Raw genomic sequence first — 24,000 nt, forward strand, 5'->3', positions numbered from 1 at the left:
AAAACGGCTAAATATGTCTTTTCAGTCTTATGCAGAGTAAAATAGAAAATTTTGGCGAACATTCATCTTACACTTTCAAATACGTTAAAAGTATTGTCGGGGTCAAAATCAGTAACACCATCCAATATCGTTTCAGAAAAATTTGATCGGAATCGAAATACAGAACAGGACTATAAATTGGTTTTTGACGCATTAATTTAATCATAAGTAAAACTGGTTTTCGTCAGATCCCAAATTATTCACACACCTATTTATGTGAAATAGTATGCAGTATTTAGTTTAGAAAGCTTTAAGTGTGCAAATAACCTATAGTATATCGTTTTGAACTGTTACAAATATCCTTCCTTATATGAATATAAAATGAACATACTTATTTAGAACTTGCAATAAAAAATAATACACGTATCGTAACCTAATTTTAACTCAAGCGATACCTTCAAGGGATAATGAAGGCAACACGCAATCACTTTCCTCAGACAGTCGATCAAAAGTCAAAGGTAAAAATTATAAATAAGTGCCCTTTGTCAGAGAACCGAGTCTACCGAAGTTAGAAACTAAGTTCCCCATCCACAGTTCTATTGGTAGAACACTTAAAATTGCAACGATGTAGCGCCCAACAATACTATACTATACTATATATTATTATTCATAGTGTCTTTGGTAATTGAGGGCTGGCCACGTGTTGTTTAGCAGCGTTGTCTACAGCGTGAGCTGCAAGGAGCGCAAGGTAGCGGTGGATGCCTAGCGTTCATAAAAATCACATCTTGCAATATCGTCGAAAGCTAATTCTTTTGGGTTCACAGAATTTACCGAGAATATCTTTACCGCTCTTCCAATTTCTGGTTGGCGAGCATCAACCTCGTAAGGCTTTTGTAACAGCATAAACATTTTTTTTTCTACTATGAAATTAAGTTTTACCAAAAAAGGTAGACGACAGAGGTAAAATAAGAGAATATTACCTCACAAAAGTTATTCTAGCCATTGAAAGAGTTAAGAAATAATGTTTTTATGTAGACACACATACAAATATAAAGTGGTTTTCTCAAAATATGACTTATTAATACTGGTGACCACACTAATAGCTCAATATTCAAATCATAAATTAGCAAGTGGTTACACATCTATGACGTTATGTGCATATATGTACTTATATACGAGTATATATAATTGGCACGTACATCCTTTGTTGGTTGCTTCACCAAGATCCTCTTTCAATTTTGAGTGTGCGTCTAAACGGGATACATACAATTTTTCACCGTCTCCGCATTTGGGTTTATCTTCCAAAATGGCTCATATATAATCAAATTCTAACATTAAACTAAAACAATTGATGAGAAATAGAATTTAACAAAAGAGGATAACTTTGCTCCTTAGTAAATAACTTAAGTACATATAACCTTTTTGTAAAGGTTGAGAAATACCTATTAGTTCAACTTTATTAGGAGCAATACTCTACCAACAAAATATAAAATGGTTTCTATAAACTAAACCTTCCAAACAGGTTAAAAAAAGCACAAATCACTAAAATTAATCTATCAACAAAAGGTAAAATGATTTCTATAAAAATCTAGTACTATTTGCAATAAAAATTCCATAAATAAATTATAAATTTACTGCACTGATCTGCCAAGATACGGTATGTTTGATCAAATTTTAACATTAAAGTATAATTATTTAATATTTGTCCTTTCGTACTAAAATATTCTATTATAATTTTCTTGGCAAATATACACTTCCAGGTTTGCCATTGCCAGCCGAGAGGCAACCACCATTAGAAAAACCTGTTATTTGGTGTTTCATGCATCTGAAGTTTCGAATCTAAGCCCTACCGAAGTGAAACAACTCCATACTAGCACCGATTTTAATAGGAAAGTTTGCTTCCGATTTTGTGTTTATTTAAAATATATATATATATATATATATGGATATTGTTAAAAGCATTATTACATAAATGCGAAGAAACTACTAGATAATTGTTACAAAATAGCTAATATACTAATATACAATAATATTACAAAAAGCTTCCCATGACGACTTTTCTGAAACTGATTGTGCAAAACGAAAAATTTGTAAATATATACATATTTCTGTATCTTCATAGTGTACATATCGAATAAGATCCAATACAAATATCACATTTTGTTAAATTTGTATCACTATTAGGATTCAGAGATTGAAAATACTCTTTAATAGCGTTTAAAATGCTATCTTTTTTATCGGCTAGGTATTCATAAGACTGGTCTATGTATTTCTCTTGACAATGCAAAAATATACGGTATAGTATGCATTCGGCTGATATAAAAATGTGTATCTTAGTTCTTATGCTATCCAGCATTTTTTCAACAAATTCTTGTGCTATTTTCATTAAGAAACGGAATGCATTCTCTGTATAAGCCTCTGCCATCGTTGTTATAATGTCTTCAAAGCTGTTGGAATTGGCAATAATATTAATAAGCTTTATTCCATATTCGGCCAAAGGAATTAGGACACTATTAGGAAGAACAATTGCTGCTATCCCATTATCACTAGATTGTGGTAGCTGGTTTAGATTGTTAGAGGGCAGCAAGCGTGAATTGATTGCAGCATTCGCTTCTGGATGTGATCCAGGTATTGGTTGCGTAACTGTATTCAGTACATTAGGGCCTTGGTTATGTTGCACATTGTTTCGCAAAACTTTCGCATTGACTGACACTTCATTGTTCAGTACAATACCATCACCAGCAGGTCCGAATGATGGAAGTACTTTGGCTTCATTTAACTTCTTATTTCTTGTATACAAATCATTTAAATATTCCTTGCAGGGCATGTCATTAGCACTGCGGATAATGTCTACATTTCCACGACTTTCACCACGGATACGGATTGTTTCTTTAGCCATTTTATCGAACATTTTTCTAAAAATATTCAGCAAAATTTGTCAATTCAATTTATTTGTGTAAAAAACTCGAATAAATTTAGAGGTGCATACCTTTGGCGATTACTTAGCGATTTTCGGTAGTCCAGAATTGTAGCGTGACGTGTTTCGTTTATAAGTGTTGACGCCAGGCGAAAATTGAGGAAAGAATGAGTGAAAAGCACCAAAGACGCTGCAAGTTGAAGAACATCTATGTGAGATACATCCTCGTCGTCACGACATTTCTGCAAAATTGTTACAAAAATTATGCAATTAATGTGACCCATATTTTATAACTTACAAGAACTATATCCAATATTCCATTTGCCACCCCTGATCCTGATAATACGATAGATGAAATTTTCATCCCGTTCACAAACAATTCTGTAACCTATAACAGAATTTATAATAAGTTATTTAAATTGTTTATTATTGAATTGAAAAATTAACGATTGTTCTAATCCTAAAATAATAGTATAAAATAAATACTTTGCTTCCACAATCAAAAAGCTCATAAAGATAGGGTAGATTCTTTGCTGTTTTCAATATTGTTGTAAATAAAAATAAACAATTTTTTCTTAAGAAATTCCTTATATGCCTTAAATGAATCCACGGAGAATTCCAGAAACTTAGAGCCAATTTCTTGTTACCCTCTACGGATTAAATACTTTAATGTAAGTATTCAGGCATGAAAGAAAAGACGAGAGGCCGAAACACGTGAGTGCTGGTCAATAGGAACAATCTGCCTAATCCTCAAGAAGGGTGATACTGCAATCTGTGCCAATAATCGCGGGATAAGTTTTCGAAACATCTCGTATAAGGTTCTAGCGAGCGTGTTGTGTGAGAGGATGAAGCCCACCATCAGCCAACTGGGAAATCCACAATCGACCAGATAGTCACAATGCGCCACGTCTTGGACGACACCCATGAAAGGAGAATAGATAGACACCATGTTTTTGTCGATTTCAAATCTGCATTCAACAGTACGAAAAGGAGTTACCCTGCAAAACTAATATATATAAAAAGGGTTTTTAAATAAGGGCGGGTAGATGTTGAAATGGAATAAAATGGCGTTTGCTGTGTGGCACGTAGCGCCGTCCTGCTGGAACCGCATGTCGTCTAGGTCCATAAGGTTCAATATGGGCCATAAGAAATTGGAAGGGCCACCACGTCTACCGAAAAATGGGCGCAATTCGGGCAACGTTTGCGTTAATGAACACTCATTTTGATAATAAAGTTTTATCATTTGAACGTACTGTTCAATCGTGTAACTTGCCATGATGATTTGGCATAAACAACTGAATAATAAACAAAAAAGATTTGACAGATGTCACCAAAACAAAATGGCTGTCACAGGGCGCCAAAATCGACCGCGCCAATTGAAAAACCCTTTATATATATATATAAAAAGAAGTTACATTTCCTTGGTAATCTTATAACTCAAGAACCGCCGAACCGATTGACACAAAAATTTTAGAGTTCTTTTCTATCTTTGAGGAGGTGGTTTGTGTGAGGTTTGATTGAAATCGGTGCAGCCGTTCCTGAGTTATGACATTTTATGTGAGTAATGGTTTCCTCGCATACGAAATGCCTGTATGGGAAAAACAACAACAAATACACAGCCGCTTATGAGCGTTTCTGTTGTACTGTTGTGGTTGTAAGTGTATTATGTTAATATTAATTTTGGACGAAAATATAATAAAAACTGGATCATTCAAGGAACTGGAAAAACATTTTTAACTTTATTTATTTTAGCATAATTTATTTAGCGTAAAAAATTGAAATGGAAATTAAAGAATCAAAATTTAATTACAAGTTTTTATCGGCTCTTTCACCTTACCTGTATATAGGTGACCACCACAATCAAATTTTAAAAAAAGTACAGAAAAGGCTATTGTGACATCTTTAGAAAGTATGTTGAATGAAAAAAATCAACTAATTCAACTGTTTAAACATTTTACGAGTTCTATAAAGAAAACTTAATATGAAAAATTTCTTGCGATATAAAAAAAACATTTTATGTATGGTGGTGCGAAGCCCACTGGGAAATGCTAGTATATGTATATATATATATAATTGGCGCGTACACCCTTTTTGGCTGTTTGACCGAGTTCCTCCTTCTATTTGTGGACTGCAAAACTAATACGGCTATGCAAAATGACGTTGCTCAATACCAGCCGCGCCGTCAGAATTGGAAAGGACTTCACCGAGCCGTTTGATACCAAACGAGATTTCAGATAGGGTGATACCCGTCCTAACGTATGGCACAGAAGCGTGGACGATAACACTATCCGATGAAGCGACGCTTGGATTGTTTGAGAGAAAGATTCTGCGGAAGATTTTTGGACCTTTGCACGTTGGCGATGGCGAATGTCGCAGGCGATGGAACAATGAGCTGTATGAGTTTTACGAAGACATAGACATAGGGCTGCGAAAAAAGATCCAGCGGCTACGTAAGTTGGGTCATGGCGTTCGAATGGGTACAAACGCTCTGAAGTTTCTCATAAAAATCAACCTGCCCGAGAACTGCGCCTGAGAAAAAACATCATATTTTTTGGAACAGTACATGTATCTTCGTTTTTTTGTAACCATGTATCATTAGAAAAACAAACGGTTTTTAAGTTGGGATGGATCAGAAATTTCTAAAGGTGTGTTAGATGAGCATGTGAAGAGGAGGTTGGTGTCATGCGGGGCACACTAAAATGCCACACATATGTACGCTGAGTATGTCTGGGTCAATTATGTATAAAGTTTAACCTTTTAAAGCTTTTCGTCTAAAATCTGCCACTCTGATAGCTTATGCACTTTCTAATATAAGAATACAAATTACCAAAATAAAAAATCTCTATTTGCTTGCCTAGTAAAACTTTTTAATCATTTGATGAGGTGCGCAAAAAACAGTAAACTCATAACCCAAATCAGGTTGCAAAAAATAACCATAGCATCATTGATGCACTTCTAAATCTTATTACATACTGAATGCCCCTCCGCTAAAAGCCATGTGCCCTTAGCGATGGATTTTCAGAAAGCTTTTGATCAAATGGCAAATAGGCTCAACAATCAAAAAATATACAATAAAGATCTTTCATCAATACAAAATCGCAGAGTAAAAGTCAATGGGTATCTCTCTTCAACAGTCCTGCTAAACAATGGAACCCCATAGGCGTCACATCTGTTATCCGGTATTCCCTTTATAATAGCGATCGATGAAATCGTCAAACTTACAAGCAATTCGCGTTGTTATTGTTGTTATTGTAGCAGTATAGAGTGCTAACTCATTGCTGACGACGATCCCTTTCCTGCGGTACAACAATATCTATAAAAAATCAAAAATCCTACATGTGGGAAGAAAGCACAACTTCTCTTCCCTTCCTCCTGACTGCAGCAATGACATTACCACTGTGCAAGGCTAAACACTCTGGGCCTTATCCTTGTCACCAAGTAACTTCAATCATGCAATAATGCACCCATCTACGCTGATAAACGTAACCAGAACCCTGATCTTAGCCGAGTTCTGACCACGACTTGCCAATCTATGACAACGACGCAACATCTACAAAAAAGATCCCTACACCATATCGTGCAGCTATAAGCAGTTCTATTCGGACATTCCCCATAACTCCAATAATAAACCTGTTCGCTGAAACCGGTTTACTTATGGTATATGATACCAGAGGGAAAAATTGTTGCACCCGACATATTCTTCCAAAGCTGGCAATGTGGCAATGACACACAAAATTACTCCGATCATCAATACTTCAAGGCAAACCAGATACTCAGAAGGCTAAAGTGACTTTCAAACTTCTACTAAAAAAACTTCCATTTATTAAATTTATTCATTGACTTACCAATGAAATTTCCTGGCCAGCAGCTGCGGCGGCTGTCATGAATTGCGGATTACTAAGACCAATTGACTGTTCATGTTTTTTACGGTCTACTAAATAATATACCGATCGGATTGTTGAATATGTAGCAGTGGTTGCACAAACAGCAGAAGCACAAATCAAAAGTGGAGGGGTTACAGCCACCACCAGGGATGCTACCGGTATTGCAGCGGCACCAAATCCAGCAACGGCTGTCGTTGTGTCCGCGTAGTTGAGGGCCTTTCTAGCAATACTGCTATTTGGTGTCATACGTATTTCTAATTCCACAATCTTATTTCCGTCGGTTGTGTAAATACCGTTTCGCGGTGCTATCATCATACCGGATGGGAGATCGTTATTTGCCAGATAAGCTTTCCAGTTTTGATACACTCGTCCCAATTCATCCACAAATATCATACAACAACTTGAACTGTCGCCCTTAGCTAATAAAAAAGAGGTTGTCTGTAAAGTCGGTTTACTGACGATAGTTTAACGTGATAACGTCATAAGAAAATACTGATTGAATGGTTGCATTTTTCAAAAGAAAATTTTAATTTTATTTGTTTGATAGATATTTTGTATGGATATAGAGAATGAGTTAACATTAACATAACATAATATAACATAACATAACATAACATAACACAACACAACACAACACAACACAACACAACACAACACAAAACAACATAACATAACATAACATAACATAACATAACATAACATAACATAACATAAAGCAACATAACATAACATAACATAACACAACATAACATAACATAACATAACATAACATAACTCAACATAACACAACATAACATAACATTACATAACATAACATAACAAATTACCCCGTATTAAAGCACTTATCAACGGCTTTCATTTGATACCCATATTGTACATACACAACCAAAGGTTACCCGGGTCCACGTTTTGACCTATATCTCGAGACCCCAGTCACGGAGCGGCATGAAAAATACTCTGTACTAAAGCATTCACCAACAGCTTTCATTTGATACCCATATTGTACATACACGTCCGAAGGTTACCCGGGTCCACGTTTTGACCGATATCTTGAGACCCTATCTACCAATAGGTATTCAAACTATACGGAAATCATCTTCAATACCTCCTTAACAATGTGTGTAAGTTTGGTTTAATTCGGTGCAAAGACACGACGGGTCCACGTTTTGGCATATATTTCCAGACCCTAGTCATCAATAGGTATGAAAATTACCCCGTATTAAAGCACTTATCAACAGCTTTCATTTGATACCCATATTGTACATACACAACCAAAGGTTACCCGGGTCCACGTTTTGACCTATATCTCGAGACCCCAGTCACGGAGCGGCATGAAAAATACTCTGTACTAAAGCATTCACCAACAGCTTCAATTTGATATCCATATTGTACAAACACATTCTAGGGTCCACGTTTTGGTCTCTATCTCTATCAAATTAATAATAATCAATAAGAAGGCATATGCAAATACAAATACGTGAATTTATATATGTACATTTGCGCATATACATACATACATATATACGCTCACTTAAGTAGGAGAGAGCAAGATGTCGAACGTTGCCGTTCGTTTGCTTTGTTTGCTTTGTCGTTCGTTCCGTGCTTTCGCTTGCAGTTCATTCAATGCAATGAGCAAGGTAACACTAAAGAGCAAGATAACACTAATGAGCAAGGTAACACTAAAGAGCAAGGTAACACTAAAGAGCAAGGTAATACTAATGAGCAAGGTAACACTAAAGAGCAAGATAACACTAATGAGCAAGGTAACACTAAAGAGCAAGGTAACACTAAAGAGCAAGGTAACACTAATGAGCTAGGTAACACTAATGAGCAAGGTAACTACATATGAGCAAGGTAACACTAAAGTGCAAGGTAACACTAAAGAGCAAGGTAACACTAAAGAGCAAGGTAATACTAATGAGCAAGGTAACACTAAAGAGCAAGGTAACACTAAAGAGCAAGGTAACACTAAAGAGCAAGGTAATACTAATGAGCAAGGTAACACTAAAGAGCAAGATAACACTAATGAGCAAGGTAACACTAAAGAGCAAGGTAACACTAAAGAGCAAGGTAACACTAATGAGCTAGGTAACACTAAAGTGCAAGGTAACACTAAAGAGCAAGGTAACACTAAAGAGCAAGATAACACTAATGAGCAAGGTAACACTAAAGAGCAAGGTAACACTAAAGAGCAAGGTAATACTAATGAGCAAGGTAACACTAAAGAGCAAGATAACACTAATGAGCAAGGTAACACTAAAGAGCAAGGTAACACTAAAGAGCAAGGTAACACTAATGAGCTAGGTAACACTAATGAGCAAGGTAACTACATATGAGCAAGGTAACACTAAAGTGCAAGGTAACACTAAAGAGCAAGGTAATACTAATGAGCTAGGTAACACTAATGAGCAAGGTAACACTAAAGAGCAAGGTAGCACTAAAGAGCTAGGTAACACTAATGAGCAAGGTAACTACATATGAGCAAGGTAACACTAAAGTGCAAGGTAACACTAATGAGCAAGGTAACGACACATTTTTTCGTGCGTGCAGCCTGTTAAATCGAATTATAAGACGTTATCACGTCAAAAAAAATAATTATATAAAATAACAAACACATAACATAAACGTGCGATAAGTAAAAAAAGAAAACATATGAATAAAAATATCAGTTGAATGGTTGGCTATACATACATACATACATGGTATAAAAATGTAAGCAAGAAAATATATATAAATAAGCCGATTTTTTTACCTGTGCATTTTCTAGTTCGAAATACGGGATGACAAGAAAATTCCTTGGCGCTTAAAGCAGTTGCTGCGTCTTTACAATCGGTAACTAACACATATATGATTGCACTTAAAGAGTTTCCGTTGGTGTATTTCCCTGTTTTAAACCAGAAATAAAGAAGTTTAAATGTTTTCATATGTAATTGACATGTGTACGCACTTTGAGACCAAACACTATCTAAAATAATTTTTCGCATTTCTTCTATTCTGCTCTGCCCTCTTTTTTGGTCTGGAATGAGCATCGTTATTTTATACCTCAAAATATCACACTGATTTGCAGATAATCTGGGTAAAATTGAAAATATTATTAAGTACTTCTACTCTACAGTCTTACTTACAAGTCCCAAATTATTTCTTTATTGAATCCACTGTTGTCTGCAAACTCCTGCTGTACTTCCAAAATTGTTCGCATTTTTCTGCGTCTTGTTGGCGTTGGCTGTATGTCCAATTTTACATTACCATTATTATCGAATGTGTACTCGCCATTGTGCGGCGCAACCATTATGCCATCTGGCAAATCATTATCATTCAGGTAACAGCTCCAGCTAGTATATTTATTACAATTCTCGTCTTCATAAAAATATTTAGTTTCCCATATATCTCTGAAGCGAAATAGGCACAAATCTAAAAGAAGAATGCACATGTTTGAACGAATCGTACCATTTACCCGAAAATTGGAAATTTAAATGTAAAAGTAAATGCAAATTTTAAGATCTACACATTTTTAAATAAATTAGCACATTACCTACCGCGAATGTTTGCAAAAAAAAAGATTCTCTGGTGCCGGATGAAATTCAAAAGAATCAAAAACAGGATTATCGCTTTTCGTGGGGACGTGTACGTGTCAAGATAGGCGATGGAATGCTTGATTTCGGAGGTAGGGGGAATTTTGTAATTTTAGGTACTTTTTTCGTTAGACCCTATATGTTTCTTTGTGTACATTCTACGAATGTTATATTTATCTCTAATGATAGCTAACAGTCTAAGATTTCCTACAAATGCGACTTGACTTCCGAAAACCTTAACAAAACTATATTTATTTATTTATGACCTAATATACATTTTTACTGCTGTTTATTTATACCTATTTTTGCAACTTATAGTTAATTAATAATTCAAATTAATAGTTTATTCATACTCTCGTGCAGTGACAACTAAAATCTGTAAATGTGCTCTCAGTAATACCTTTGTGAATTTCTGTGACCAACTATGCCTCCTAAAAAAGGCACCCAGCAACAGCACTCATGTGGTGTTTGCCACGCGGCTGTTCACGCCAGAGCATCTAGTATTTTGTGTGTAGCCTGCCGTACGTGGACTCATGCCAATTGTACGGGGCTTACTAAATCCGAATTCACTGATTTAGCAACAAAGTTAAAATACAGGGGTTCCTGTGGAATTGTGATTCCTGCTAATTGGAGGGTAGTGTCGCCACCACGGACGATCTTGAATGAGCTGATGATGAAGATAACGATAATATTACCATGAATAAACTAAGAGGACTGCTCGACGACCAATGCTTGAAGCTTACATCGACATTTGAAAGTAAATTTAATAATTTCAAGTCTGCTATTGAAAAGAATATTGTTGACATCAGGAAGGATGTCATGAGCTTATCTAAACACAAGCAATTGGGTGACAAATACTCAGGATTCGATAAACGGTTAACAACCGTCGAAAATAAGCTCAAGAACTACACTGGCGCCTCAGCGCCAACGAAAGATGTCATTGCGGAGTTCACAGAACGCAAAAAACGTGAGTCAAATGCTGTCATACTAAATATCAAAGAATCTAAAAAAGTGGATGATAAAGACCGCTTTGAAGATGACAAAACCATAATCCAAGCAATATTACCACCGGATGTCTCAGCTAATTTAGATAGATTCAAACTCCGCCACCTAGGTCGTCCCTCGGCTGGTCGTACTCGCCCATTACTGGTGGAAACTCCATCCCCATCAGTAGCACGAGCAATTCTCAGGACTAAACCACCTGAACCCACTGATGGATCAACCAAAGTCTCATTTAAATCTGATCTCACTCCGACCCAGCTGACACATCTTAAGAATCTTCGTGACCAGTTGGACACATTGGTGACAAAAACAATAAAATACATATGTCAATGGTGCTCCTAAGATAGGGAACAAATTTTCGCTCGCTCAGCAAAGAGGGAAACCCAGTCGATTCTACAAATTCACTACCAGAACGAGAGAGGCCTGCGTACCAAGCTCGGAAGCTTTCTCACAGCGATATCGATCAGTGGCATTGATGCTTTCTGCATCACTGAATCCAGCCATTAATGACGGGGAGGTAATAGATAAAACGTTTAAGATCTTTAGGTAGGACAGAAGCAGCTCAACAAGTGTTAGTGAACACGGCGGAGGCGTTTTCATTGCAGTAAAGAAATATATTCAAGCAGAAAGTATTCCCATTCTCGACTATAGCATCGAACACATCTACGTAAAATTGAAGTGGGTTCTGATATCATCGTCGGGTGCGTCTACTTTCCTCCGAGAAGTTCACTCGCAGCTTTCCAGACATTCACTGATACGCTTCACTATCTGAAGGAAAAATATAGTGCCGCAAATCTCCTTATCCCTGGCGACTTCAACCTTCCCAGTATCTCACCCTTCACTGACTGTGAAAATCTTATATACGAAGGTTTCTCTTCGCTGGAATGCCAACAATTTAACAGTGTCCATATCGATAATAATAACTTGCTTGATATCTGCTTTAGTAACATTTCTATTCAGATAGAATATACTCAGGCAATCACCACGATGGATCTGTATCACCCTGCCCTTGATATCACTATCGAGCTCCAGCCCAGTCTAAAGTCTGCAACACCGACTTACTATGATTTCAAGAACGGTGACTATGATAATCTCAATAACTTCTTCGTAAACGCTGATTGGTCTAACTTATATTCATCAAGCACTGTAGACTGCAAAATAAAAGTACTCTATGACATAATCCAGGAAGGCATCTCATCATATGTTCCAGTGCGTGTCCAAAAAACAAGTCATTTCCCTTACTGGTTCTCAAGTGAATTAAAATCCAAAACACTACTCAAGAAAGAAACTCATTCCAACTACAAGAAATACAAGAAAAACGATACTAATTTGTACTATAGAAAATTTAGTGAACTTAGACGGGAGTGCAAGGAATTATATAGATAAGATTGAGCAGCAGGTTCGGACTGATACAAATGCATTTTTCATTAAACATAAAAGAAGGAGTAACAGCGATATTCCGTCTACCATGACTTGGAATAATCTGTCGGCTGACTCCGGCATTGAGATTGATAGCATGTTCGCATCGTTTTTCAAGAGTGTATATAATCAGGATCCGCATCGAGGCTTAACGTTAGCTGATCTAGGACACAGGCCGACTAATACTATCACCGAGTTCGAGATTAATATAAATGATATTTACAAATCGCTGCTGACATTGAATACAAAGCAAGGTGTTGGCCCGGATGGACTACCAAACACCTTCCTCAAAAACTGTGCTACCAGCCTCAGCGGACATCTCACACATATATTTGATTTCTCTCTACAAACCGGTACCTTCCCAACAGTTTTGAAATCCTCCTACGTCTGTCCCATTTACAAGGACGGTCCTAGGTCTGAGGTTTCCAGCTATAGACCAATCTGCATACAATCCTCTCTCGCTAAACTCTTTGAAAAAATAGTTCTCCCACAACTCACAGCATTTTTCTCGAACGTTATCACCAACAAGCAGCACGGTTTTGTTGGCAGGAGGTCTACTACTTCGAATTTGTTTATCTATGTCAACTACCTCCAAGAAGCGCTAAACGAAGTGCACTCCATCTACATGGACTTTAGCAAAGCATTCGATAGGGTCGATCATTGTATCCTGATAAATGAACTCAACAGATACGGTATTTCAGGCAATGCTCTGGGCTGGATTCACTCATATCTATCTGAAAGGCAATTTAAAGTGAGGGTGAATGGTCATCTATCCACCAAGCATGATGTAACGTCGGGTGTGCCTCAAGGATCTCACCTGGGTCCAACTCTGTTCAACATATTCGTTAACGACATTGGCGATCATTTACAGTCTGACTACCTGCTTTATACGGACGACTTAAAAATCTTTAGATCGATAACTAGTGTACAAGACATCAAAATTCTCCAAAACTTATTGTCGGCCTGGTGCAGCAGAAACAAACTAGACCTGAATATCAAAAAGTGTGCAGCAGTATCTTTCTCAAGATCGCACGTCTGTACTCCAACCAACTACAATTTAAACAACGAGACAACAAGTGAAATCGATCGATGAAAGGATCTAGGTATCATTCCCATGGCAGCCGGTTCTACGGAATGACTCGGGTTTTTCCCGACCAAGGGCTGCCGCCCCAGTATACTAGCCTTGTCTAGTGAAACTCATATCATCCCACCCCTTACGTCACAGGAGCAAACTCTCGCAGCAATCCTGCTCCGAATACTTCTCCTCAGAGCTGGAATCGAATCCAACCCTGGGCCAGAAGTATTCTACTGCTGCGTCTGCCACAAACGGCTTCACCCGAACTCCACCTCGGTTAGGTGCAACAAGTGCAACGGGTGGAGCCACCTTAAGACCTGCTCGGGCCTTAAGTCACATAGGGAGTGGTCCACACGGTATGTGGCCAGGTGTTGCTCCCGCCAGCAGGCGTCTAATGCCTCCACGGCTAACACACCCCCCGATAGGCCGGCACTACCAACCGCCACCACTACCAACACCTCCACGGTGAGGAGCCTATCGGAGCAACACAACTCCCCTTCAACCCCTCCCCTTCCTTCCTGCTCCAACCCCAGTGCGGGGACAAACCAGCAGCTCCTGGTCCCCCGCACAGTCTGTTCCGTGTGTCAGGCCGTAATATCTCGGAATCTGGTATCAGTCCAGTGCAATTCTTGCAATGGCTGGTGCCACTTTCGGAGATGTTCCGGCCTGCGCACCACCCGTGAGTGGACAACTGCCTACGTTGCCCCCTGCTGCAGAGCTCTGCACCCACTACCGCCCCCGGAGGCGCGGCCACCCACCACCATAAATCGCGGGCTCAACCAAAACTGCCCCTGCGAGAGGACTGTCCTAGTAGCGTTGGACTTGAAAAAGGCTTTCGATACAGTCAGCCATTCCACGCTACTAGATGACATTTATCAGTCGACACTCCCGCCAGGGCTGAAGAGGTGGTCCGTGAACTATCTGAGCGGTCGGCACTCGTCAGTGATATTTCGAGATCAAACTTCAAAGCAGAGAAAGATTAAGCAAGGCGTACCGCAGGGTGGTGTCCTTTCTCCCTTGCTATTCAATTTCTACATCTCGAAGCTCCCCCAACCACCAGCGGGAGTTTCCCTGATCTCATACGCTGACGACTGCACGATCATGGCGTCGGGCAATGACATCGATGGCCTGTGTTCCAAAATGAACAACTACCTCACCGACCTTTCTCGCTTTTTCACTGCGAGGAATCTCCAACTTTCCCCCACCAAGTCCACGGCGACTCTTTACCCCCTGGACAAAGGAGGTCAAGCTGTCCCTTAAGGTAAAAGTCGATGATACACCAATTCCGACGGTAAATAACCCCAAAATTTTGGGTGTAACCTTTGACAGCCTGCTCTCCTTCTCTGCGCATACAACCGCAATTGCCACTAAAGTCCAAAATCGCAACAAGGTCCTCAAATCGCTGGCCGGCAGCACTTGGGGCAAAGACAAAGAACTGTTGCTTTCGACATTTAAGGCAATTGGCCGGCCGGTTCTCAACTATGCTGCGCCTGTCTGGTCGCCTGAAACTAGTGATTCGCAGTGGACAAAGCTACAGACCTGTCAAAATACCGCCATTCGGACAGCGACCGGGTGCCTCCTGATGTCACCCATCCAACACCTTCATAACGAGGCTCAAATGCTCCCAGTTGCGGAGCACAACAAATTGCTCAGCAACCAGTTCCTGCTCGGATGTTACCGTAGGTCTCATCCCTGCAGACACCTGCTTGAGCCCGAGCCGCCTCCCAGGCACGTCAGGAGACACCTCCTAGACTACGCTGGCGAAATCCAGGACAAGACTGACCGTAACCTACTGGACTGGATAGTATTTAGACAGTCTATAAAGGACATTCACCGGGAGACCGTTACCACCTTCTTGAACTCCCGTCCTGTGAATGCCGTAATCGGAGTCCAACCACCACCTATCGCAGATGAAGAGCTCCAGCTTCCCCGTGAGACCCGTGTAACACTGGCACAACTACGTTCTGGATACTGTAGCAGGTTAAACTCCTACATATCCAGAATCGACCCCGACATACCAAACACATGTCCGACATGTGAAGGTACCCCGCACGACACTAACCACCTCTTCACATGCCCCCTCAAACCGACTCATCTAACCCCCTCTCCCTCTGGACCCAACCTGTCGGCCCTTCCTGGGCCTACCCCTAGATGAGCTAGACGAAGACGAACGATGATATGCCTACACTGACGGGGCTACCTATGCTGTTAACAACAACAACAACATCTAGGTATCATCATAGACAACAGATTGACATTTAACAAACATATTAACAAGGTTACTCTCCAAGCGTTTAAAACTCTTGGTTTTATTACAAGAACCAGCAAGGACTTCACAAATCCCAACACCTTACTGAGCCTTTTCTCCTCCTTAGTCCTTTCAATTCTGGAATATGGCAAATTCGCACCTGTTGGACTTCCACTGAGACGCAATAGCCTGCTAAAAACCACAAGGACAACTAAAAACTATGTTTTTAACGGTCCACATAACCGAATAGCTAGGATCGTCAACTCTCTGCACAACGAGGAGGACTTTTACAGCGGATCACTCAATACCTTCGTACCAGATATTAAATCACGTCTATTACCATACCCCTAGGTCAAACAACATTTCGAAGATTTTTTTTGAACCAATTAACTGTTACAAATACCCCATGATTCAATAATAAAAGGTTTGCTCAGTAAGCAGCTTTCTCATTCCCTCTTGGCAAATCGGCTCCCTTAGCAAGACACTGGGTTGTTAACTCTAGAAATTTTTAGCAAAAGTGGAAGAAATGTAAAATTTGTAGGAAAAATATTTCGTTTTCAAAAGGGTGTATAAGCACTTGCTCGGTATGTGAATAACCAAGACGATATGGAAAACACTCTGACATATAGCTTAAATCAGGATATCACAAAGCATCTTTTTGGGGCAATGAACGTGAAAGATGAATGTTTTGACAATTTGAGTCCAATGCCTTTCAAATACAGGTGGGGGAAGTACTTACTACGTTACTTCAAAGATAGTACATAAGTTACCAACAAGAGCTCATTTAGCAATATGGAACTAATCATAGCCTCCTGATGGCAGATGGCTTTTTATGAGGAGTTTTTTCATGGCAGAAATACACTCGGAGGTGTGCCATTGCCTGTCGAGGAGCCTCTGCTATTACAAACAACATTATCTATCATTCGGTCTTTCATGCCCGTGGTAGTTTGTCAAGTAGTTAGGAATGAATAATCGCGACTTGGGGGTCGAAACTCCAAACTTACGGGGGCATAGCATAGCATAGTAAAGCAAAGCGGAAGGAATTCAATAGGCCATACTGCTTAGGTAATATAATAGCTTCATATTGGTTAAACTTCGTGATCAGTTTTCAATTTAAAAATTAATTCACAAAATATCAGTCTGGGTTTAACTTAATAACATTTTTTTTAATATCATTCCTGGCAATTTCTGTTTGTACCAGTTATAATTGAAGTAAAAAGAAAACGTTTTTTGCTACCATTTTTAACAAAAAGGTATTTAATTTCTCCACTTTCTACGCCCTTCTTAAATGCGACCTTTTGTAAGGGAGCGTCAAAATTCTAATGTCACAAGTGAGCAAACTTTTAATAATTGAATCATGCAAATCATGATTCAATAATAAAAGGTTTGCTCAGTAAGCAGCTTTCTCATTTCCTCTTGACAAATCGGCTCCCTTAGCAAGACACTGGGTTGCTAACTCTAGAAATTTTTATCAAAAGTGGAAGAAAAATAAAATTTGTAGTAAAAAAATGTTGCTTTGAAAAGGGGTTTTATGCACAAGAACTTGCTCGGTATGTCCATAATCAAAACGATATGAAAAACATCCTGACATACACCTTAAATCAGGATATGATAGCGCATCTTTTTGGGGCAATGAACGTGAAAGATTGACGTTTTGACAATTTGAGCCCGATGCCTTTCAAATATAGGTTGGGAAAGTACTTACTAGGTTACTTTAAAACTACATAAGTTACTAACAGGACCTCATTTAGCAATATGTAATTAATCACAGATTCCGGATGGCTGATGATTTTATGAGGAGCTTTTTTATGGCAGAAATACAGTCGGAGGTTTGCCATTGCCCGCCGAAGAGCGACCGCTATTACAAACAACATTTCCTATAGTTTGGTGTTTTAGGCCCGGGGCTTTGAATCCTTGCACTTCCAAATGGTAGTCACGCAGCAAGCTATTCGACTACGGCAGCTGCCGTCGATATAATAATAATTAGTTTAAATAGGTGCAGGTAGTTTGTTAAGTATTTATGAATGTGAAAATATTCTTGAGTGGGTGGTCAAAGGTTGGTTGGTTGGTTAGAGTGGTGATTCATCCAGAATCCAACTAGCGCTTCCGCACCATTTTGTTGCCACATCCTCGTTACCAAATTGTTTAACAGTTATTTGCAGCAGGACTATATCCAGTCTGTGCGGTTTAGGAACCTTATTAGGTTGTTGACGTCTAAGCCAGACAGCTGCTCGAGACTCTCGAACAGCGGTTTGCCCAGGGTTGACATTCTGTCCTTCCATAGGGCAGGGCATTCACAGAGAAAATGGAAGATTGTTTCTTTTTTCTCCGGTTGTTTACAACTATGACAGTATGTGTTGTGAGGGATGCCCATTTTGGCGGCTTGTTCTCCGATAGACCAGAAGCCAGTTATGACTGCCGTAAGTCTACAGGTGTCCCGTCGTTTCATGTTTATTAATGTCGACGATTGCTTGAGGTTGTAGGAGGGCCATAACGTTCTGCTGATTTTGCATTTCGTCTGGTCTCTCCATCTACACTGAATTGTTTCGTGAGTTTGGGGACAACCGCACCCTGATCTGAGATCTTGTGCTTCTTTGTTGCCCTTTTGTTTTCGCCTTGAGAACGGTTACGTTTTTTGGCCTCTGTCTTTCGGGCGGTTTGGAATACCAGATATTCGTCCACCACCTTTTGACACCTTGCCCTGTCAGCCTCATCTTTGGGATGAGCTTTACCTTCGGTCTCGTTCTTATGAATCCTGCCAAGGATAGCGAGAGACCTCTGGTAGAGCTTGTACCTTGATGGGCCTTTATTGGCGCGCTTTTGCCCCATGGCTTTAGCGGATGTTGTAGGTTCATTTATTGTTGTTGGCGTGCTGTGGCCCACAGCTTTACCCTCAACTGCTTCCTGGCTAGAGGCCAGGAGCTCATCCTCCGTGGAGGATCCGATCCCCAGTTTGTCATGGGTAACCGATTGTTTGTCCTGTCGCTTAGTTTGTGTGTCCGTTTGTCTGTCTTGTGCTGTCAGTGCGTCCGTTTGTCCTTCCGTCACTTTGTCCGTCTGTTTCTCGCCGCCATCCGATTTTTGTTTTTTGTTTGGTTTCATTGTTCTGGTTCGTACGGTCACCTGCCCCGCCCAAGGGGCTGCGCATGTCGCCATGCGCGGTGACCAAAGAGGAATTAGGGGAAATAACCGGTCGACCATGGCAGCGCCCCATACCATGGCAAGGCCACCGTTACAACCTGAGGCGGCCTGATATCAGGAGGGCTCCGTTCAAAGACAGCCTTGTTTAGTCCCCCGGCTGCCAAACCCACCCAATAGGCACGGGTCGCATCACACCTTGGGTTAAGGGAGTTTTTTTAACGAAGTTTACGTCTTCGGCCTGTGTGGTTCGCGGGAGACCAACTCTCCTACCTTCCATATCTGGGAGGTGTTCCCCTATCCACCACCTGGGGACGCGCCCTCTAGGGATAACAGGCTCCCCCAAGGGGGGCAAGGCATGGTAAAGTAAAGCGCCGTGAGTATATTCAAAGTTGTTTTTAGTCAACCAAATTCATATTGAATTCGCTTCTTCTATGAAAGAATTTAAGGTAATACTTAGGTAACATAATAGTGCAATACTTCGTGATCAGTTTTGAATTTAAAAATTAATTCACAAAATATAATTTTGGCATTAAGTTAAACCATTTTTTTAATATCATAGTTAGTAATCTCCGTTTATACTATATATTTTTTTATAATTTAACTAAAAACGGACTATTTTGCTACCATTTTAAGCAAAAAGTTATTTAATATTTCCATCTTCTTCATCCCTTTTTAAATGCGACCTTTTGTAAGGGAGTGTCAGAATTCGAATGTCATAAGTGAGCAAACCTTTAATAATTGAATCATGCATACAAATACCCTATTAATTTGCCCTCAAAATTAATTTTTTCTCTTTTCATTAATTGTTACCAAGTTTTATATTGTCGATTGGCGTTTGTGTATTAAATAAAAAAAATAAAAATATACTCAATGCAAAAACAAATATTAAAATATGTGATAACCTTGTGAAATTTTAGCTGAAACAAAGGAATCTAATTTTATTTGATTCGAAACTAAAATTAACAGTTATCGGCACTCTAAATTTATGCACGTGAAGTTCAACAAAAATCACAAATATGTGCACATGGTAGGTAATGTGTTAAGATTCAAACCGATTCATACCTTGCCTTTTGCGCTTAACGCAAAAATGTTTAAACTGCTTTGCTTCTAAGACATTTTCATACTCATTTGAAGTAACGAGAATGTGTAAAACAGTCGAATCCATTTCCATATCCACTCCATATTTCTCTATAACACATAAATGTAAACAACAAACTCTGTAAAAAGCTCATTCGGTACTCACTCATGTCGGCAAAGTGCTGTTGAAGACTGCCGATAGTTTTTAATTGGTTTGGCGTCGTTGGAATACTCACTGGAGTTAATCTTATCTCTAATTCAACATTTCCCTTTTCGTCAAAACTGTAAATTCCATTCAAAGGTGCGACCATAACGCCCTGCGGCAATTTATTTTTACAAATAAAAACATTCCACGATGTGTATTCTATGTTGTTGTCGTCAACGAATATTTGATTCTCAGCTATGAAGAGGAAAACCTTAAATAAGTAAATATTCAAATATTGTTAATATTTATATGTGGGAGTACTTGTGACATCGTCTTTTCGTAAAACAGAATGACAGGAAAACTCCCGAGAATTCATGGCATTATAAATGTCCATCTGTTTTGTGACCATCACGTATATGCTGCTTGCTGACATGTTTCCCTCTCCAGATTTACCTTATTTTAAATATTTTATTAAATAAAGATGTAAGCCATTATTGTGTTAGTTACTTTTGCTTGCAAAATATAGCTGAGCTTCGCGAATGGTAGCATCATCATTCAAAGAAGGCCTTTCCAAAATTTCTGACTTATTTTGTCTATTACCAACAACTCCAGCTAAAGATGGCGTTTCCAAAAACTCTAGCTCTACTTTTCGATCTCCATCAAAACTATAATGCCCATTCAATGGGGCAACCATAATGCCACAAGGCAATTTGTTTTCTCTTTTGAAACATTCCCAATTCATATATGACTTTCCATCTTCGTCAACGAAAATTTCCGCTTCGCTTGTAAACAGTTAAATTTTGATTATTTATATTTGTTTATCATTATAAGTAGGTACTTACAATTAGAGTTATTCGATCGTATCACGGGATGACATGTGAACTTTCTCACATTTTCTATATTTTCGAAGTCCTTCACATCTGTGATTAACACATAAATCATATTTGACTTACTATTTAAACCAGCAAAAGATTCACCTAGTACAAAAACAAAAATACATTAATTGTAATTGTAATTTTTTTATAATTGTAATTTCTTTACTCTCAACAGCAAAGTCTTGCTGAACTTCACGAATCGTCGGGGACTTGGCAGCTGGTGTTTCCGAAAATTCCAGCTTTACTTTACCATCATCATCGAAAGAGTAATTGCCATTCAGCGGTGCGATCATAATACCACATTCCAATTTATTTTCTTGCTTGAAATTTTTCCAATCATTATAAGTGTTTCCATCTTCGTCTACAAAGGTTCTATCATCGCCGCTGGCTATAAATTGATTGTTAGTATTTGTCATGTTCACTGGCATTAATCTACTCACCAGCCTGCTTATGCTTAGATATAATATGGTGACATGTATAGATTTCACTATCAAAAATATCCGTATCTGGGATTTCCTGTTGCACTACTAAAACGAGGATCGTCACAGGCATATGCGCACTCCTGACATTTGCTAGAAATACACATATATGTGTACACATATGTACGTGCATTTATAGCAATGTTTTGATATTTAGACGAAGTATGCATACATTCTATTTAAATCCAGGCTAGAATTTAGTATAATGCCGATCGCTTTGGAAAAAACGGTAAAAAGGGGGTGATAGAGGGGTGTATCCCCATCTTAAAACTGAAAACAGAACCTGCGGAGGCTTATAGTTTTTAAGTAATTTAATGTTAAAGTTCTATAATTTAGCGAAAAGTTGGTGTTGCCATACACCTGAAATGAAAACGAAGTTCGCACGCAGGGATGTTCAGTGGAAGGTTCATTGTAAAACTGCAGTATTTTTTGCTGTAATTTAAAGTTGAGAAATGAATTTGAAAATAAAAACATACAACTCATTTAAACTTAAAAACAATGATATTAAGCGTATCACAAAAAATAATAAAGTAATTAAAATTAAATTAAATTAATTAACACAGTATTTTTGCGTGGAACTCTTTATCGCGTAGGCGGCCTTCGGCCGCGCTTCATAAAAATAACCCTCATCAGTCCAACTCCGGCTACGCAATCCACAGTATTTTTGCGTAGAACTTCTTTTCGCGTGGGCGGCCTTCGGCCGCGCTTCAAAAAAATAACCCTCATCAGTCCAACTCCGGCTACGCAATCCACAGTATTTTTGCGTAGAACTCCTTTTCGCGTGGGCGGCCTTCGGCCGCACTTCAAAAAAATAACCCTCATCAGTCCAACTCCGGCTACGCAATCCACAGTATTTTTGCGTAGAACTCCTTTTCGCGTGGGCGGCCTTCGGCCGCACTTCAAAAAAATAACCCTCATCAGTCCAACTCCGGCTACGCAATCCACAGTATTTTTGCGTAAAACTCCTTTCCGTGTTAAAACCATTGAACCCAAAATTAAAACGTCATATGCGTGTATGTAGTAAGCAGGCACAATAACCCCCATTCCCATCATTAACACTAAACTCAAGTACTTAATTTTTGTTTTCATTTGCAGGCATCCGGCAACACCATACTCTTGTAATTCCAATCTTCTTCTTGTTCGCGCTTAAAATTGGAATGTGATTGCATAGGCAAATGAATTCGCATTTAATTTTAATAGATATAATTGGAATATTAGCATAAAAATCGGTACAAACACGCGTGTGAGTGTATATTTGGTGATTTATAGTGAAATGTTTAAAAATATAGAGTGTAATGTGGCAAATTATACTGATGTTCCCAAGGGCATTTTGAATGTAAATAATTAAAAAATTATTATTTCCCGATTAATTTAAAGTTATAAAGAGTGTTCCTTAACACCTCACTAACATCTCCACCAAGTTTCATTAAAAAAAACATTATAGTTTGCCAGAAATTCCAAGATCGGCATTGTTCTAAATTCCAGCCTAAATCCATTCCATTTACTTACAATTCTTTTTAGCGAAATGTTGTTGGACATCGCGAACATTTTTTTGAGCCATTCTGCAGAGATACTTATAATAATTTTATAAGGGGACCAAATTGCGCATCAAAATCAACCAAATTCGATCGAGTTCAAATAACACCCCATTCAGAGAACGTTAAATATAGAGAATTCTCACGAGCTACGAATAGTGTGAATTGTCAAAAATGAAGTGAAACCGCGAACACTTTTCACCTCGCTTAACTCGACAGCGGGGAAGTTCTTAACAGAGCTGATTACAGTGAATTATGTACAAGTACATTGGCTCTGCTCAGTTTTTGGTTTCTGTATGAAATCAAATTGACAAATGCCGACGGCATTTTGCAGGGCATTTGCTTGTGCATTTTTATGTTCCCTTGGTAAACGAAAATTTATTCAATTTGTATTTTCAAACAAAGGTGATGAAGAAAAAATGCGCCAAATCAAATCAAAGTAACTTTAAATATTTTGATTTAATTTAAAAAAATACATTATAAAACGACCTCTCACATTTTGGTATGTGCGTTTTAGTAAATTTAAAACTAAAGAAATTTGATGAAAATTTTTACTAATTTTTTGAATCGAAATTAATTCATAGCATACAAGTGTTTTGGTATATCGACATATGTATGTATTTACATTTGAACATGCATTTATTTGTTCCTT

The 24,000-nt window shown here is 38.7% G+C and overlaps 1 protein-coding gene across 1 annotated transcript; it reads right to left on the reverse strand.

Moving 5' to 3' along the window:
* Window positions 1-1,986: 1,986 nt before the first annotated feature.
* Window positions 1,987-23,436, reverse strand: LOC129240661 (uncharacterized). Its single transcript, XM_054876590.1, has 15 exons — window positions 23,323-23,436; window positions 21,775-21,906; window positions 21,501-21,722; window positions 21,302-21,436; window positions 20,967-21,236; window positions 20,781-20,912; window positions 20,481-20,714; window positions 20,300-20,425; window positions 9,906-10,167; window positions 9,728-9,852; window positions 9,533-9,664; window positions 6,742-7,199; window positions 3,195-3,284; window positions 2,969-3,138; window positions 1,987-2,894 (listed from the first exon to the last, which is right to left on the reverse strand). The coding sequence occupies exons 1-15, from the start codon at window positions 23,372-23,374 to the stop codon at window positions 2,096-2,098; spliced, it is 3,339 nt and encodes a 1,112-aa protein (XP_054732565.1). The 5' UTR covers window positions 23,375-23,436; the 3' UTR covers window positions 1,987-2,095.
* Between the last annotated feature and the right edge of the window lie 564 nt (window positions 23,437-24,000).

This window comes from Anastrepha obliqua, chromosome 3, assembly GCF_027943255.1.
Source record: "Anastrepha obliqua isolate idAnaObli1 chromosome 3, idAnaObli1_1.0, whole genome shotgun sequence".
Taxonomy (NCBI): Eukaryota; Metazoa; Arthropoda; class Insecta; order Diptera; family Tephritidae; genus Anastrepha; species Anastrepha obliqua.